Source organism: Macrosteles quadrilineatus, unplaced genomic scaffold (assembly GCF_028750875.1).
Source record: "Macrosteles quadrilineatus isolate MER2022 unplaced genomic scaffold, UCM_ALF_1.0 Scaffold_2__2_contigs__length_208266976, whole genome shotgun sequence".
NCBI lineage: Eukaryota > Metazoa > Arthropoda > Insecta > Hemiptera > Cicadellidae > Macrosteles > Macrosteles quadrilineatus.
The window spans coordinates 27,389,917-27,407,591 of NW_026542595.1; the positions used below are offsets into that span (position 1 = coordinate 27,389,917).

The following is a 17,675-nucleotide window of genomic DNA, read 5'->3' on the forward strand; positions in this document are numbered from 1 at the left end:
CTGGAAACATACTGGAAAAATCTTCGATTATTAAATTGTTTGAAATAAGTGTTTCTAACAAATCCGGGAGGGCTAGCCTCTCCGAGCTGGGTGCCTCCTTAAGACAGACTGTACTCATGTCCTTGTATTTGTCCTCGGTGCTGACTGATTGCATCTGCAGCTGACGTGCTGACGTCACTGTTGCTGAGTGCACTACGTCATCGTCTCCGTTCACATTCCTGGTCGCCCAACCCTCCGATGGTATCCCTCCTGCATGACAATATGTCCCACTTAGGATTCCTTGTAGCGTCTTCTTGCTTCACAACGCTAGTTTCCTTTCCACACTCGCTCGGTCGTCATGTTCAAGTTCACCTCTAACGTGTCAATATATGTTTGTTTTTGTGATTTAAATTTGCGTTTACAGTATTTTTCAAGTTGTAGCTTACTATTAATGGCGGGGTTTCTCTGTAAATTTCACTTTATATGATTAACGGAGATGTTTACATGATTTAACATCCTTACTTAGTTATTGACATTCAGTGGTGTTTACCCTTGACATCTCTATAGTAAGATCAACTACACATTCAAGAATCATGTTGAAATTCCGGAGTGGCCACTTGAACAAAATATTCCCAACGGTAATTAATAAAGTTATTTATTTGTTTCCACTTATTCTTAGTAGTCTATTTAAAAACATTAAGTACCGGTAGCCTACTAGTTTAGTGATGGATGACTCTGTAAGTGTTTTTATAATTGATATTGGCATGTTGTTTACTAAGTTCCTGAGGCGTTAATGACGTTTTGTATGTTCTGTTCCAGGTGAACCCCGGCAGCAAGGCGGCTCAGAGGGGTATAAGAGAGGGTGACGTCATCACTTCCATCAACGGACAACAGACCAAGAGCCTCACTAATGGGGAGAGCCATGCGTTGCTGAGGAGTGTGGAGGACACGCTGAGGCTGGGGCTTAACCAGTGAGTACTACAGTACTACAATACTACAATACTATAGTACTATGGTATAGGTTACTATCGGGCCTTAGGGAGCTGATCCCTACGGGGCCCAAGTTGATCCCCGGCAATGACCGATAGCTTTGACTATTTCATAATTCTGTGACCCTCTCTAGGCCTAACCTGATATGTAAAACTGTTCCGGGATAAGGCCTATTGCTTACAATGCAAAGGAAGGACATAAAAAAGTATTGGACCTTGAAAGTAACAGATAATGAAGTCTATTTGGTTTGATGAGGTCGGGTTGAACGTTAAAATGTAGTTGTTTTCAACTTAGTTGATGTTTAAACATTTACCAAATTATGGCGTTACAAATCGAATTGATTAGCAAGATACATAATGCATTATTCGGTTCATAATTATTAGAACCTGGTGGCTTTCCTAGGTAAAATATTAGGATCCTTACAGCCAGATAGGTGATAATTTTATACACATATTTATCTGATTCTTGTAATAATTAGTTTCGAAATTTATTTATTTTAAACCCTCTACATGTATTCAAGCATTAAGCTGTGACGCTAATTTCTAGGGGGGGAATAAACTAGTATTCACCTAAGTCAGGCTAGGCCCACCCCTTGAACCGGCCACACTCGAATTTCTTCCCCGGAGTGCTCAGAAGGAGCCGAGAAAAATCCAGGGGTCGACAAAGTTGTCACGGCTTTGACTGATCAATTTATTAAAATTTTATCGAAGGCTCAGAGCTCTAGAAGCGCTCAGGAAATCCTGCAGACGCCCATTCGGAGCTATATCATCCCAGCCTTCGCTAAAATGTTTTGGAGAATTTTGCCTAACTTTTAGAATGACTCAGTAGGGCCGACGAGTATTCAATCTTAAGCCAATGTGATTTAAATACTCGTATTAAACTTTAAACTAATTAGTTGAAGACGTTGATAATTAATCTAATATCGAATAAGAGGCAAAACAATTCCTACAGTGTCGTTAAGCATAAGTTAAAACCATATACAACGCTTTAATATTTCTCAAAGTAACAAAAACGGACTGTTTCTTGTATCCTTGCTTGATCTCTATAACTAATTAACTAAGTATATACAAAACCCCCGTCGCAGCAAACCTGCATACTAAGCGAATTTCCATTTACCCGGCTTGATTTCTACTAAAATATTCCCTATAAATTTTCAGATTTATTTCCTATTTAAATAACATTAATTTTAGTGAGTAGTTAGGTTTGCTGCTACGGGGAAGATGTTGAGGTGTGTTTTTTTTCAATTGAAATATTGATAGCTTAGTATGAAATAAACCAAATTGCCAAATTTGATTAAAATATATCCATAAACAAGCAAACTAGAACAGTTTATTTATTCTCCATAAGAATAACATGGGAATTTTAAATTTAAAATTTTTTTAATTTTCTCCGTAGTCAATGAACATTCAAAAACACTTCAATATACTAAATTATTTGTTTTTTAAAGCTCTTCAAAATAGTCTAGAGAGAAATTTAGAAATTTAAAGTTTTTAGGGTCAAAAATGAGGAAAACCCATTTTTACCCCATAAAACCCCCCATAAACCCCTGATCCCATGGTCCGATTATGCTGGTTCGCGAACTCGTTCGAATAAACGTAGGTTTACACGTTTGTACCAAATTTCATCAAAATCGGATCAATTTTGCTCGAGTTATCGCGCTAACGGACACATATATAAATATATATATATATATATATATAAATATATATATATATATATATATATATATATATATGAATTTGAACGGATGGTGTTTTTGCCCTCTGGGGACCTCAAAACGAAAAAGTAAATCGGTCCCGGGTCTAGGTCTTACCATGAGACCTACGGTAATAGCTTATTCCCTATATGGGAAATTCGCTAAAACAGACAATTATAGTAGTTGGTTTTTTAGCTTTGTCAGTCCAATTAAAACTCGTTTCCTACTTTATTATTTTTTGTGACATAATAACTCCGCTGCGTTGGTATACATTTTTAACTAAAATACATTTTATTATTTCGTAACGTATACTAATGGATAGCAATCGAGCAGCAAAGGGCAAAGGAGCAATGGATTACGGTAAAAATTACTCATCATTTCAGTTATTTTAAAGACAAATATCTAGGCATTAATTCCTTTTAAAAAAATCCATTGAGACGAGTACAATTATTATTTAAAATCCGCACAGAAGGAATAATGTTATGCATGAAAATACAGTACAACTTTGCCCTATAATTGGCGATTGTACCGGCAGATGGCAGCAGTGCTCGACGACTGAGGTAGTTCCAGAGTTTCCTCACAGATCGCAGCGTGGTTAACATCGAGTATTGTTTGTGTCATAGAATAAATAAACACAAGTATTTCCTACCATAATAACTTGTATAGTCTTTAGCTCAACGATCTAACTAATCAGTTTTTTTACGAATATGTCATTATCATTTTAAATTGATGAATATTGGCTAACATTTACACATTGCACATTGTCATTTTTATCTTTACGAGTTTACGAGTTCTAAAACCCGCTGATGTGTTTAACGAGTGTTAATGACAATTAATAAACTGCATAACAATTACAATCTTTGTTGATTGTTTTTCTTTGGTTATCTTTAGTTTGAATCATAACAGGAAAATAGCCCTTAACATTTGCATTTTCAGTCATTGAGCGGAGCGAGCGAAGCTCTTATACGTCGACTTTTATGCATTTCGTAATACGCAAACTCCTCCTAGACGGCTGAATCAATCGTTTTAAAATTTTGCATGGTGATAAAGACCATATCGGTGAGTGCCAACATCTATATGGCGTTAAAAAAGTCTCTCAGGAATCCGGAGAAAAATGAAACTGAAAATCACATTTTCTTAACATTAGTCGTATGGGTTGCTAGGTAACCATGTTGGCTGAATTAAATAACAAGTAAAAAGTAAACAAAAGATTTGAAGTTTTAGCATGTGTTCATAATAAGCCAACTACCCACAGTATACTAGGAAATTACAAATACAGTACAAAAGGAAAAACATCACTTGTTAATATTGAGCAAAGATTATACTTAAGATTACTCGATATAGCAGTGCGAAGTCTAGGATCTGTTTATGACGAATACATTAAGGTATCTGCAATCCTAAAATGCTATGGGAAGGGAAGGAAACAGGTCCGTGACGTAGGAAGTAGTGAAGGAAGTAGTAAAGGCAATCATAAAATGCTATGGGAATAGAGGGAAACAGGTCCGTGACGTAGGAAGTGATATGAAGGAAGTAGTAAATGCGAGCAGTCCGGAGTGTTGGAACTATTATGACGATTAGATAAGGGTATGGGCAATCAAAAATGCTATGGGAAAGGGAGGGAAACAGGCCCGTGACGTAGGAAGTGGTGAAGGAAGTAGTCAAAGCGAGCTGTCCGGAGTGTGGGAACTGTTTATGACGATAAGATAAGGGTATGGGCAATCCTAAAATGCTATGGAGAGGGAGGGAAAGAGGTCCGCGACGTAAGAAGTGGTGAAGGAAGTAGTCAAGGCGAGCTGTCAGGAGTGAGGGAACTGTTTATGGCGATTAGATAAGGGTATGGGCAATCCTAAAATGCTATGGGAAGGGAGGGAAACAGGTCCGTGACGTAAGAAGTGGTGAAGGAAGTAGTCAAGGCGAGCTGTCTGGAGCGTGGGAACTGTTTATGATGATTAGATTAAGGTATTTGCAATCCTAAAATGCTATGGAAAGGGAGGAAAATAGGTCCGCGACGTAGGAAGTGGTGAAGGAAGTAGTCTAGGCGAGTTGTCCGGAGTGTTGGAAATGTTTATGACAATTAGATTAAGGTATCAGCAAACCTAAAATGCTACGGGAAGGGAGGAAAACAGGTCCGTGACGTAGGAAGTGATGAAGGAAGTAGTCAAGGTGAGCTGTCCGGAGTGTGGGAACTGTTTATGACGATTAGATAAAGGTATTTGCAATCCTAAAATGCTATGGGAAGGGAGGGAAACAGGTCCGCGACGTAGGCAGTGGTGAAGGAAGTAGTCAAGGCGAGTAGTCCGGAGTGTGGGAACTGTTTATGACGATTAGATTAAGGTATCTGCAATCTTTAAATGCAATGGAATGGAGGGAAACAGGTCCATGACGTAGGAAATTGTGTAGGATGTAGATGTGTGGATTTATGTATCTCCAATACTACGGTGCTTTCAGAGTGAACTAATGATTTTTCCCGAGCAAAGCTCGGTCCCCAGGTACTATAATCAAATGACGACACTAGCTTGAGGTTCGTGACGTATGAAGAGGTTAAGGAAGTAGTAAAGGTGAACAGTCTGGAGTGTGGAAACTGTTTATGACGATTAGATTAGGGTATCTGCAATCCTAAAATGCTATGGGAAGGGAGGAAAACAGGTCCGCGACGTAGGAAGTGGTGAAGGAAGTAGTCAAAGCGAGTAGTCCGGAGTGCGGGAACTGTTTATGACGATTAGATTAAGGTATCTGCAATCTTTAAGTGCAATGGGAAGGGAGGGAAACAGGTCCGCGACGTAGGAAGTGGTGAAGGAAGTAGTCAAGGCGAGCTGTCCGGAGTGTTGGAACTATTATGACGATTAGATAAGGGTATGGGCAATCAAAAATGCTATGGGATAGGGAGGGAAACAGGCCCGTGACGTAGGAAGTGGTGAAGGAAGTAGTCAAAGCGAGCTGTCCGGAGTGTGGGAACTGTTTATGACGATAAGATAAGGGTATCTGCAATCCTAAAATGCTATGGGAAGGGAGGAAAATAGGTCCGCGACGTAGGAAGTGGTGAAGGAAGTAGTCAAGGCGAGCTGTCCGGAGTGTTGGAACTATTATGACGATTAGATAAGGGTATGGGCAATCAAAAATGCTATGGGATAGGGAGGGAAACAGGCCCGTGACGTAGGAAGTGGTGAAGGAAGTAGTCAAAGCGAGCTGTCCGGAGTGTGGGAACTGTTTATGACGATAAGATAAGGGTATCTGCAATCCTAAAATGCTATGGGAAGGGAGGAAAACAGGTCCGCGATGTGGGAAGTGGCGAAGGAAGTAGTAAAGGCGAGCTGTCCGGAGTGTGGGATCTGTTTATGACGATTAGATTCAGGTATCTGCAATCTTAAAATGCTATGGGAAGAGAGGGAAACAGATCCGCGACGTAGGAACAGGTGAAAGAAGTAGTAAGGTGAGCAGTGTGGAGTGTGGGAACTGGAAACCGTTTGTAGCAGTTTTAATGTATCTGCAATGCTGAAATGCTATGAGAAGGGATGGAAGCATGCCCAAGACATAGGAAATTGTGAAAGAAGTAGTAAAGTCCAGCAGTACGGACAGTGGGGATGTTTGTTGCAATTAGATTAACGTATCTAAAATACTAAAATGCTATGGAAAGCGATGAATACAGGTCCACGACGTAAGTGGTGAAGGAAGTAGTAAAGGCTGGCAGTGCAGAGTGGGGGAACCGTTTGAGCAGATGGATAAGTGAATTTGTAATACTTAAATGCTATGAGAAAGGAAGGAAACAGGCCAATGACGTAGAAAATGGTGAAGGAAGTAGTAAGGCTAACAGCGCAGAGTGTGGGAACTGTCTTTGGCAATTACATTAATGTATCTGCAATCCTAAAATCCTATGGGAAGAGAGGGAAACAGGTCCACGACGTAGGGTGTGGTGAAGGACGTAGTAAATGTGAGCAGTGTTGAGTTTGGGAATGGATTAATGTATCTGCAATGCTAAAATGCTACGGGAAGAGACTGTAGACTGTAATATGTTAAAAATGATTATGAAGCACAAATTGATACATATTTTCGATACATGCAATAGTTTACAATCGAAATTTACAACTGAGTTGACAACAGCTGATTTTTACTCCATAGAGGCTAAAAACGATTTTTACTCCCTAAATATTAAAAATGCTACTTTAGACCCGCAGCGCATGCATGAAAAAATACTGTTTTTACTGCAGTAAGACAAAAACAATATAATATGAACCCTTGATGACTCCGCTCAATTTTGTGGATGCCTCTGCGAACGCTACCTAGTACATATAAATTTTGAATCATAACAGGAAAATAACCCTTAACATTTGTATTTTCAGTCATACATATAAATCTGACTGCTTGTTAAAATGTGATTTAATTTAAGAGCTCTGTCTCTCTTTATTTATTATGTGACTAAATTTCCCATAATGCTCTTGATTACTTATCTTAATTTAAATACAACATAAAGAACGTCACAATACGTTGCAAAAAGTAACACCCTGTGCTCAGTTCATTTGTGTAATGTATAATATATTTAAATCCTCTATAGTAAAAGTACTATCTCACTTAATGCTCAATTAGTTATTATTTCACATATAATATTTTTATAATATAATAGTTTTGCAGCTTTGGCGTCAGATTTAAAGTTGGAGAACATGCGAAACATTGGTCAATGAAAGTCATTTTTCACAAAACAGGCACTTGTTGAAACTAACTAAAGGCATTTCGCACAAATTCTGGGTTTGCAGGCTTAAGGTTGTTTCAAGCCTAACAACCTAAAAGCACAGACAATAGACCACCAAAAAATAAATGGTAAAAAATATATAAATGATCTATTTTCTGTGATAAAAGTCATTCAATAAACCCCAAGTAGTGACAGTTGAAAAATCACTACTTTTAACCTTAGTGGATCAGCTGTTGAATAATGTAGTTTCTTCAATTTATTACTTTCAACTGTCGTCTTTGCCAAGCCTGCAAATCACCATTGTTGGTGTTTGGTGCAAATTTCGTATCTTGCGATTGTATAAAATCATATTTTTTAAAAACAAAGTACAAATGGATGTAACGAAAATGATCAATTTTGTCAATTGACTTTGGATTGTAAATCAGTTAATCTACTTTATAATAATTCAGTTTTAAAAATCTTTGTAATACTTAATCTACAGTTTTACTGCACCGATTTTATATTATATTGCAATGGAATCCATGTAAATTAGCAAACAATTATCAAAGCTACAGTTTTTTAAGATTTGTGGCATTAAGTGGGTTTTACCCGGCAGGCTGAATTTCAATTCAAGATGGCGGATCATGGATTAAAATAAAGATCGGGATTGAACATGCCTCTATTGTACAAGCTCTCGACATTCTTAAACTAATTAGTTTCCAATGATGGTGTGCTTTTTGTTCTCATATCAGAGCTTGTAATAGAAGGGGGAAATTAATTTTGAACTATTATTTAGAAGTTAAAAATCACATGTGAAAAAGACAAATTTACGGATTTTCAAAATGATTTTGTAAATACTTAAAGAAACAAATACGAAGTTTTAGTTCAGCCAGTGCATAGTTTGGATCTTTTTGAATATTTCACAATCCATTTCAACTCAATAAACACTTTAATACTGCCACGAGGCTATTTTTTGTAGGACCGTGTTTACGCGGTAACAGCCGGCGGCGGGTGAAACTTAGACTAATCTAGGTGTGTAGATTGGCAAACTGACTTTTCATTTTTTGAAAAAGTTAGGTGAAACCCAAGATTTGTGGAGTAAAAGTAACTTACTATAAAGTAATACTTTTACTCCAAACATCTTGGGTGAAACCATCTGGGTTTGCTGGTAGGCATCATCTGGACATATGAAACGTCTGTTAATAAATTGGGTTTTCTTTGTTTACATAATTTTGTTCACAATTTGCATTTGTGGTTTAAAGTGTGTTCCTCCTATTTTCTGTGTTACTAAAGTTATGTGCGCAGTTATGTATGTTATGTTAGTTACGCTAAAGTTATCTGTACCAGTAGTTATTAGTGAGTAAAATTGTGTATGGATTTCATAACCATTATTTTCCTAGAGACCGTTATATTAAACCACAACTGGCTAGGCTAGTAAGGATATATTGGTGAAATCACCGGGTTAAAATGTAGGGCATTGTTTGTTGTTTGTTTACACTTACAAATGATCGGAAAATGGCGAGAAGCGTGAACATTGGGCGTGCCGTGGGAACGTTGTGAGGGTGACAATATACAGGAACTGGCGACGTACACGCCTCCGATACAACACTAGCCAGTAGGCATACTGATACTGTACTGGTACTGTACTGTACTACACGCAATACGCACATTCACACGCAGCCACGCAGTCTGACAGCGTGCGTAGATACTCATCTGATATATCATTAGGTAAATTAACAATACGTTGCACTTTTTCTCTTACACTACTGATACGGTACTAATTTAACTAGAAAAAAAATGTTTGACAACTGTCATGATGTGGAAATTATACCCCTATTATATGTCTGTTAAATAAAGCACTATATATTTCGTATATTGTCACTCCATTAAGCAATTAGATGTATTTTCTCGCAAATAACAATCAATATTCGTGGTGCCATTTATTGCTGGGTTGTGAAATCGCACTTTTTTACTGTATGTATGATGGTAGGAATCAATATGATACAAATATTTATTACAAAAGTAGACCATAAGGTCCATCTAAATTGTTCCATTCCAACGGCTGTTTGCAATAAATATATTTTTTTTTATACATACAAATTCATAAAAAGTTAATTAACGACGCGAAACTCGGTTGTTTTTTTAATTCTTCTAACTTTTGGGTTATCTGTCTTTACTGCATGTAACTTGATTTGTATATGTATTTCAATTTCATTTATAACAATGTTGGATTGTTATAATACAGTTTAAGCTACTTTAGAAAGCTAATAAAAGCATAAGTGATCTTTGGACTTAGCCCAGAATTTTGTTTCAGGGACGCCAACGGTTCGCCCAAGAGAAGAAGTAAAGAGCCTTTAAAGAGTAAGTACATTCCTCATTACAAGGAAATTATTACTCGTATTATAGAATCGTTCCAGTTGTAACTTTAACGAGGTTTTATTATTGCATGCAAAGTATATTTCGATGCCTTTATCGATGATGATGTCTTAAACGCAACCTCCGAAGAAATTATAATAATAATTGAATATAAGATTTACACATTATAAGTAGAATGTTACTCATTAGAGAAGAGTGTTCTAAAAATGCCATTTAAGCATCGATATATAACTAAGTTGAATCTACGTTTTTGGTCAGCCAATATGCAAACGAAGAATTATCATTTATTTTACTGTACTTGATGGAAATATTCAATCAGTATAAATCGCAGTCCTCTTCAACTGTTTATGGAGTCAATAGTAAGTGGGTTTTGTTGAGATAACAGTCTTTATCTCGGTATTCAAGTTTACTGCCTTAATATTAACTGATTAAACAACCTTGAACAACAGTTTCAATATCAGAACATTTACACTTTATCAAGTGATATTAATTAGTTCATGAAGGTTGAATGAGAAAAGCTTAGTTAGGTACTAACTAGGTATTAATCAAAATATTACCTAAAAGTTCAAAATCAAGTTATACAGCGAAACATTTACGCGATCTTTTCATCTGCACAGTGCAATACAACCAAGTAGTTAAATAATATTGGTGAAGTCCATGATCAGCTTTGGCTATATTTTTTAATAACTTCTTGATCAGCGTTGTACGTGTTGTTAATTTTACGGAAAGCAAACAAAAATGTTTCTTATTACACTTAAAATAAATTTACACTTATACTGTTAATTAACATGACGATAAATACATATAAAATATGGTAAGTTATTATCGATTTCGATCGAAAACTAGAATCATCACCATTAACATATTTTGTATGTATTTATCGTCTTGTGAATTGACAATACTTTAAGTGTAAATATATGTTTTATGTGTTATTAGACCTATTTTTATCTACTTTCCGTTTTATTTTCACCAACTTTTAGTTTCGTTCCATTCCAGGCATATCTTAACTTTTAAATTCGTTTCAAAAGGTTTTTTGTGTAATTTCCGAATTTCCAAACTATACTTTAGATCGCACGTATTATGTACCAACTTATGTACGGCAAAACAATACGGTATGATTAGATATTGTTCAATATAAAAATAATTACTGTAGCCTACGGTTAAGTATTGTTGTGTTAATCCTATTAAAAACTTTTTTTTTTAATTCAAAAATATAACTATCAGTTTCAATGATTGCCTCCATATCGATCACTAAAAAGTATAATTATTATTGTGTATCAAAGTATGCAGTAAAAGTGTAAGACTCAACAAGGAAATATATTCCGTCAGTATTATCATTGAGGTATATAGTCAATGGTATTATCATTGTAGGTCTATGTGCGTATGGTGGGATTTGTCAGGCGCTCGCGTGAAGTGACCAGCACTATACGGCAGCCTCTGGATTACCTACCCTCGCGCCGTACTTACTAACAACCTGTCATAGACATGCACTTACATCATACAGTTCCGTCAGTATTACCACAGTAGGCCTATGTGCGTATGGTGAGATTTGACAGGCGCTCACGTGATGTGACCAGCACTATACGGCAGCCTCTGGATTGCCTACCCTCGCGCCGTACTTACTGACAACCTGTCATTGACATGCACTTACATCATACAGTTCCGTCAGTATTACCACAGTAGGCCTATGTGCGTATGGTGAGATTTGACAGGCGCTCACGTGATGTGACCAGCACTATACGGCAGCCTCTGGATTGCCTACCCTCGCGCCGTACTTACTGACAACCTGTCATAGACATGCACTTACATCATACAGTTCCGTCAGTATTACCACAGTAAACCTATGTGCGTATGGTGAGATTTGACAGGCGCTCACGTGAAGTGACCCGCACTATACGGCAGCCTCTGGATTGCCTACCCTCGCGCCGTACTTACTAACAACCTGTCATAGACATGCACTTACATCATACAGTTCCGTCAGTATTACCACAGTAAACCTATGTGCGTATGGTGAGATTTGACAGGCGCTCACGTGAAGTGACCCGCACTATACGGCAGCCTCTGGATTGCCTACCCTCGCGCCGTACTTACTAACAACCTGTCATAGACATGCACTTATATCATACAGCTTCTCATAAATATACAGTACATCTATGTTGTTAGATAATGCGTTGGTGGTGTGGTGAAATATTTGTAATTAAATAACAAACAAATCTTGAAAAAATAGGTTAAGCTTTTAATGGGAGTTTAAAACCACACAACCTTGAAACGACAATCGCGTCCGAGAAAAAAAATAGTTAAAATTAAAATTTCAACATGAATATACAAATAATTAAAAGTATGGATTATCAAAGATTCAACTTTACACAGTTAACATCAAACCAACCCCAATTAATATAGCTTGCAATTTATGTAAAAAATTATAGATCAAACAAATAGCTTTCTTCCTTTACCATCCTAGTAAAAGTAGTTCAAATTAACATAGATGCAACTATCGACATGTGGGCGTAGCTTCTCGCCTAAAATGAGCAGAAACGTTTATATTTTATGGCTTATTAAATATAGTTGAATAGGTATCACAAAGAGATGCAGTAAATATAAGACGAAGTTTTTTACCGCCGGTTGTAATTCACCTTATTTATGGAGAGTGGCTTCCTAAGCCGATCTCTTAGTGATAAGCTCCTGTAATTAAGCTCTTATAAACAATTAAAGCAATAGTTATCAGGTTGATTGCCAAGGTCGCCGCGTGTCTGGTCGCGGACCCACCCCAAGATGGCGCAGGGGCGTATCCCTCACTGGTTATTGTGTCAGTGGTTCACTGACTTTGGCTTTATCAGTTCATTTATTCGAACATTCCATTGTTGAGTGATTATTTTCTACACCGAGTTCCTTGGGCTTTTGTGTTTTCGCAATCTCATAATGGTGTTTTATTTCTTTGATGAACATTCCTTTTCAAATGATCAAATGTGAAGAAGACGAACTTGTAATTAGTTTGCCAACTCATTAACATCATAAACTGAGTGTTTCACAACATTACAGTTTTCCAATGTACAGCAGAGAATGCGTGTTGACAGGATGCATATTCGTCAACATGTTCCGAGCCCTCCTCACTAGTCGGCCCCGCGCTCTACAGTGTCGGGTTTACAACCGTGTTGTTTACTAGCGAAGTGTTGCGGCAGTGATAACAATAACGCTCTCTCAATGAGTCACAGATAAGCCCGAGGTCGTACATACAGTAGTGTGCGGGCGACGACGGACGACGGTGCGACGATATGACGAGGGCGAAGGCGAAGGCGACGACGGAGGGTGGCGAGTCCAAGGGGTGCGGACTGTGCCGGGCCCTGGCATGTGGCGGGAGACGGAAAAAACGAGGGAAGAAACCGCGGGAAAATGGGGAGGTACAGGAGAAAATGCTAAGTGAGAAAGACAACGAAATAGACAGTGATACGAAACAAAAAAGTGTCTGTGATAATGACCAAAAGACAACGAGTGATGAAGAAAATAAAATCGAATCTGGGGATGAAGTGGTGTTTAAAACAATGAAGTGTAACCATGCCAAAGAGAATGAAGGGAAAAATATTAAAGATGAAAGTGATCAGGAAGATACAGAAATTGTTAAAAAAGGTGAGTCGGCTGCTATAAAATGAAAATTTATTTATGAAAAAGGGTAGCTTATGTGTTAATGCAGAAAAACAAATTGTAACATTTGTCGAGAATTATCATATTTGATTTAATTTTTTCTTTTTGTTAAGTATGGAAAGATTTTCGGCTCCTCTATTTACTAATCTCAGTTTCGTGTATGTATTCTATAACATATGGTAATATGTTTAGAAACTATTGTCTTGTCGAAGCGCGGTAATATGTTTAGAAACTATTGTCTTGTCGAAGCGCGTTTTTGTCATTAAAGAAAAGCACCACCCTAATCAAACATACTATACACAGTGTTGGTGGGTAGGATAGTATTCAACACTGTGAAGCATCTATATATTAATTTGAAACTGTTCTTTGTCAAAGCTATTTTGAGAGAACGGCTGGGCGTAGAAACTCGGTAGGGGTGTCTAAAGAAAGGTCTTGGTCTGTAGATGAGCCATCAAAAGAGAAAAATGGTGAATTCCCTTGGAGCTCTGCCCCCGTGGCCTTTAAATTCCCATCCCATGTTATTCTTATGGAGGAAAACGGGGTTTGTGTCACAGCTAATTTGAAAGAAAGGCTGGGCGTAGAAACTCGGTAGGGGTCTCTAAAGGAAGGTCTTGGTCTGTAGATGAGCCATCAAAAGAGGAAAGAGGTAAATACCCTTGGGGCTCTGCCCCAGAAGCCTTTAAAGTTGCCTCTTCAGATTTGTTTACATTACGACCATCTATCTATCTATATATTAATAGGCAAGCATGTTTCTTTAAAACCTTTTTTCTCAGCTCGTGTGCATCGTAGGGAAAATCTACGCATACTGTTAGAAAGCTATTTTCCTGTAGGTGTGCAGAATCCCTTTATAAATTAAAATAGGCTCAAAAATAAGCACAAAAAATGAATTTAAAATTTTGAAAAATTTAACATGGATATTATGAGTTGCCATGCTGGTGACGAAATAACAACGAAATATAAACAGAAAATCAAAACAAATGGAAGAAACTCCAATCACATGTTCTATTCAAAGTGTGGAATGAAAATAAAGAAGTCTGTACATTAAATATTTTTGGTCGAGTTTCGACCACTGGACGACCTCTAGTATGCATAATTCTACACTACTTTTTAATGCAACAGCTGTTAATATTTAAATTGTGATTTATTGAATTTTTCAAAATGAAGTACAGTATTTGCAATGGATTTTTCTGATTTTAAAATTGATTTTCCTCTGCATCGTGTCACGTTTTGCAATATAATGTTCTATTACCAAATCAGTGGAAAATCCTAATATCAAAGTAACTTTTAAAATTATTTCTTATTGCGTTAACTTATATCTATTGTATGGGTTGGTTTCTGCCTTTTTTACCACTTCGTCATAGAACACAACCAATTAGAAGAAATAGAAATATTTTTTTTTTTATTTATAATCGTTGTCGTAGACAACCTAATGCGGCTATGAGGGGGGGGGGGGAAATTTGTATAAAACACTAAAAAAACAAGATAAGCTTTTTGAAAAAAGATAAGATATTTACAAAAGATTTTGATTATATCTAACTGTTGTGTAGATTGTGAGTATTTCCATAAGCTTTGAGTCACCTGTAATGCTTCGCAATTGCTCGAATTCGAGCAACAGGTACACTAGTCTTTATATATACTTAAATATAAATAGATTGGCTGTGGATTTAAAATTCAACAAGCCATTTAAATCTTTACCAGATAGAATTCACAGAAAAATTCATTTCCTCACAACACGATTGGAAGGTCGGACCACTTAGTTAATGTATGACTGATTAGTATTAATGAGTTCATGTCTGTGTCACCATCACCGGTTACATCAGTCATGTTATGTTGTGCAGGATTACAGTAAACTAGTGGCTTGTAGGGGCAATAGCCCCTATATATATGTAATATATTCTAATAATTATTTTGTACAAATTATTTGTCTCATGGGTTACCGTACCCTACCTTGAATTATCGTTTAAACTGTTTGTATACTATAATAATGTATAATAGTTATCACATAGGCCTACCTGCTTAATTCATTTTTATGTCTACTCTGTTTAGGATAAAAATTCAAAAGGACTCTTCATGTGGTGTGTTTATAACATAAATTTTCTAATCATAATACAACAAAAGAACATTTTCAATAATAATCTTCATGACTATTAATTAAATATATATACATTTCTTTGAATATAGACAAATTCACTTAGAAAAACAACACATAGAGATAATGTCATCTTCCAAATTGTAAAATACTAATTCTGTAACAAAATCTCTCTGAAAACGACATTTGTTGTATAATATCTATTTTGGTCCATTCCTTGGTCTTTATTTGGTTCTATTACTATTTTAACGTCATCTGGCCGCTTTACCCGGCTAGATGCAACATAAAGTTGACCACGGGTAAACACTGGTTTTTTTCAAATAAATGCCAACTTTTGAGAAGGTTTGGCTTTGTGCTTTATTTATAGTAATAGCGAAAGCTAATCGCAATGGGAATTGAATCCTTGCGCTTTATTTATCGTAATAGCAAAAGCGAATCGCAATGGGAATTGAATCCTTGTAAATTTAAAGGGCATATTAGGATCTGTAGATATTAGTTTTATTTTTGGCATGAAAAAAATGTTCCCTTTGCCTACTCCAGTAATTACTTCTAACTTTACACCTTTTTCAGACATACCCAACACAACCAATCGTACTCCATTAACTAATCCAGACCCTAGGTTCATATTTCTTATGAGCATCACTATTGAACCAACTTTTAAAACTAATTTGTGTGGTGACATTCCAGATGGTGTAATTGAATTTATAAACTGAATTGTTATGTTCAATCTCTCTGTAGGGTCTTCTGAAACTACTTCATCATTACTGTAGTATTCCTTATAGTCTCCCTCGATGATTTTTAATACTTCTTCATTTAAATCATCACATTGTTCATTTAAAGGACATGCAATTATTTGATTGGAGTAGTTTTGAATATTTTCTGGATTTATTGAGTTGCCATAAACAATTGCACAATCAGAGAGAACAAAGTTATCTGGAATGTCAATTCCCGGTGTTGTCCTATTGCTCTCTAAGGTTCCATTACCTAAGCGTAGAAGCCAATCACAAAATGCTGTTTCATTTTCATTTGCATGCATGTTTACTTTCAAATGTACTATAGTTACATACAGTACTTATACATACTACCTTTGACTATTAATACAACTTCTGTAGCCAATAGTCAATGATATTACCATATGCTTTAAATAAAGTTAAACCACATGTTTTAAAGTAAACAAAGCAGACATGACCTAGATTCCCATGCTATTTAAATGTTGAATTATTTTATTCTGTAATAACCTTTTGGTGCATAATTAAGAAAAATGAATATTTTTCCCCAAAATTTCATGCCCAGACCTTTAAAATGAGACCTCTCCCAGCTTTCTACGGCCTCCAGTTCGCTCACAATTTCATTGTAAAATTTTGGGCTTACGGAATTAGATATATAGATTATGTCACTTTTACAAAATTATTATTCTACTATTGACTGTCTTTGTGGTATTACTGTAATCCAGCTACGTACTTGGAGGTCACAAATTGTGGATATTTATAGACATGATCTGTGGATGCGATACTCCCTGGTGTGGATTAACATGCGCACTAGTGAGTACTTCGACTGTCCGAAGTGTTATCCTGATAATTAGACTAATTCATAAATTGCAAGGCAAAAAATTGGTTCGGATTCCACTGTAAAATCTAGGTCCCTTAGTTGTCATTGGCTGTATGGGCTAATAATTAACAGTCCTGTATAAGGAACATGTTGACCTTAGTCACTAACAAAACTAAAAGATCGCGTCACTCATCCAAACTCATCTCCAATCATTCTTGGCTTAAAATGTCTGCTTTCATGTGGTCGCCATTTCATTTTAATTCTAGATTGAATGGTTATCAAGTCGGTGGAACTTGTCAATTCATAATCGTGACAAATTTTAAGTAATTTTCTTAACATCATCATGGTTAGTCTATGGCATGATGGAGTAGAAATTAATAGAGGGGTATCACATATTTTTTTAGGTTTAAGTAGATCTACTTTTCCATACGGTTCACATAATACAACACTTAATTTTACCATAGACAAATAGAATTGATACGGATAAAATCATAAACTGTATATATTTACTTCTATGCATGTCTTTTCCTTGATACCACTCGCACCACCTTGAAACCACTAATGTCATGCCACCTCTTTGTATATTTATGTGATACGGTGACGTTTTGTCGTCATGTTACCCCCGAGTGAGGTCGGAAGCGGAATCACTAGCGGATGGACGATCTGTCATGGACGTCACGGAACAGAACCGAGCT

The 17,675-nt window shown here is 36.6% G+C and overlaps 1 protein-coding gene across 6 annotated transcripts in view; it reads left to right on the forward strand.

The window, feature by feature from the left end:
* LOC128986471 (uncharacterized) overlaps positions 1–17,675 on the forward strand; it is a 210,040-nt gene that overhangs the window by 94,557 nt on the left and 97,808 nt on the right. For 3 of the 6 annotated variants that reach the window (XM_054406858.1, XM_054406862.1, XM_054406859.1), the window contains exon 1: positions 12,958–13,328. In XM_054406858.1, coding sequence (XP_054262833.1) covers positions 12,977–13,328 — 352 coding nt within the window. In that variant the 5' untranslated portion in view covers positions 12,958–12,976. Of the gene's footprint in view, positions 1–539; positions 618–798; positions 951–9,642; positions 9,690–12,957; positions 13,329–17,675 lie in introns of those variants that run through there. The other 3 variants (XM_054406860.1, XM_054406861.1, XM_054406863.1) reach the window with 2 other exon arrangements.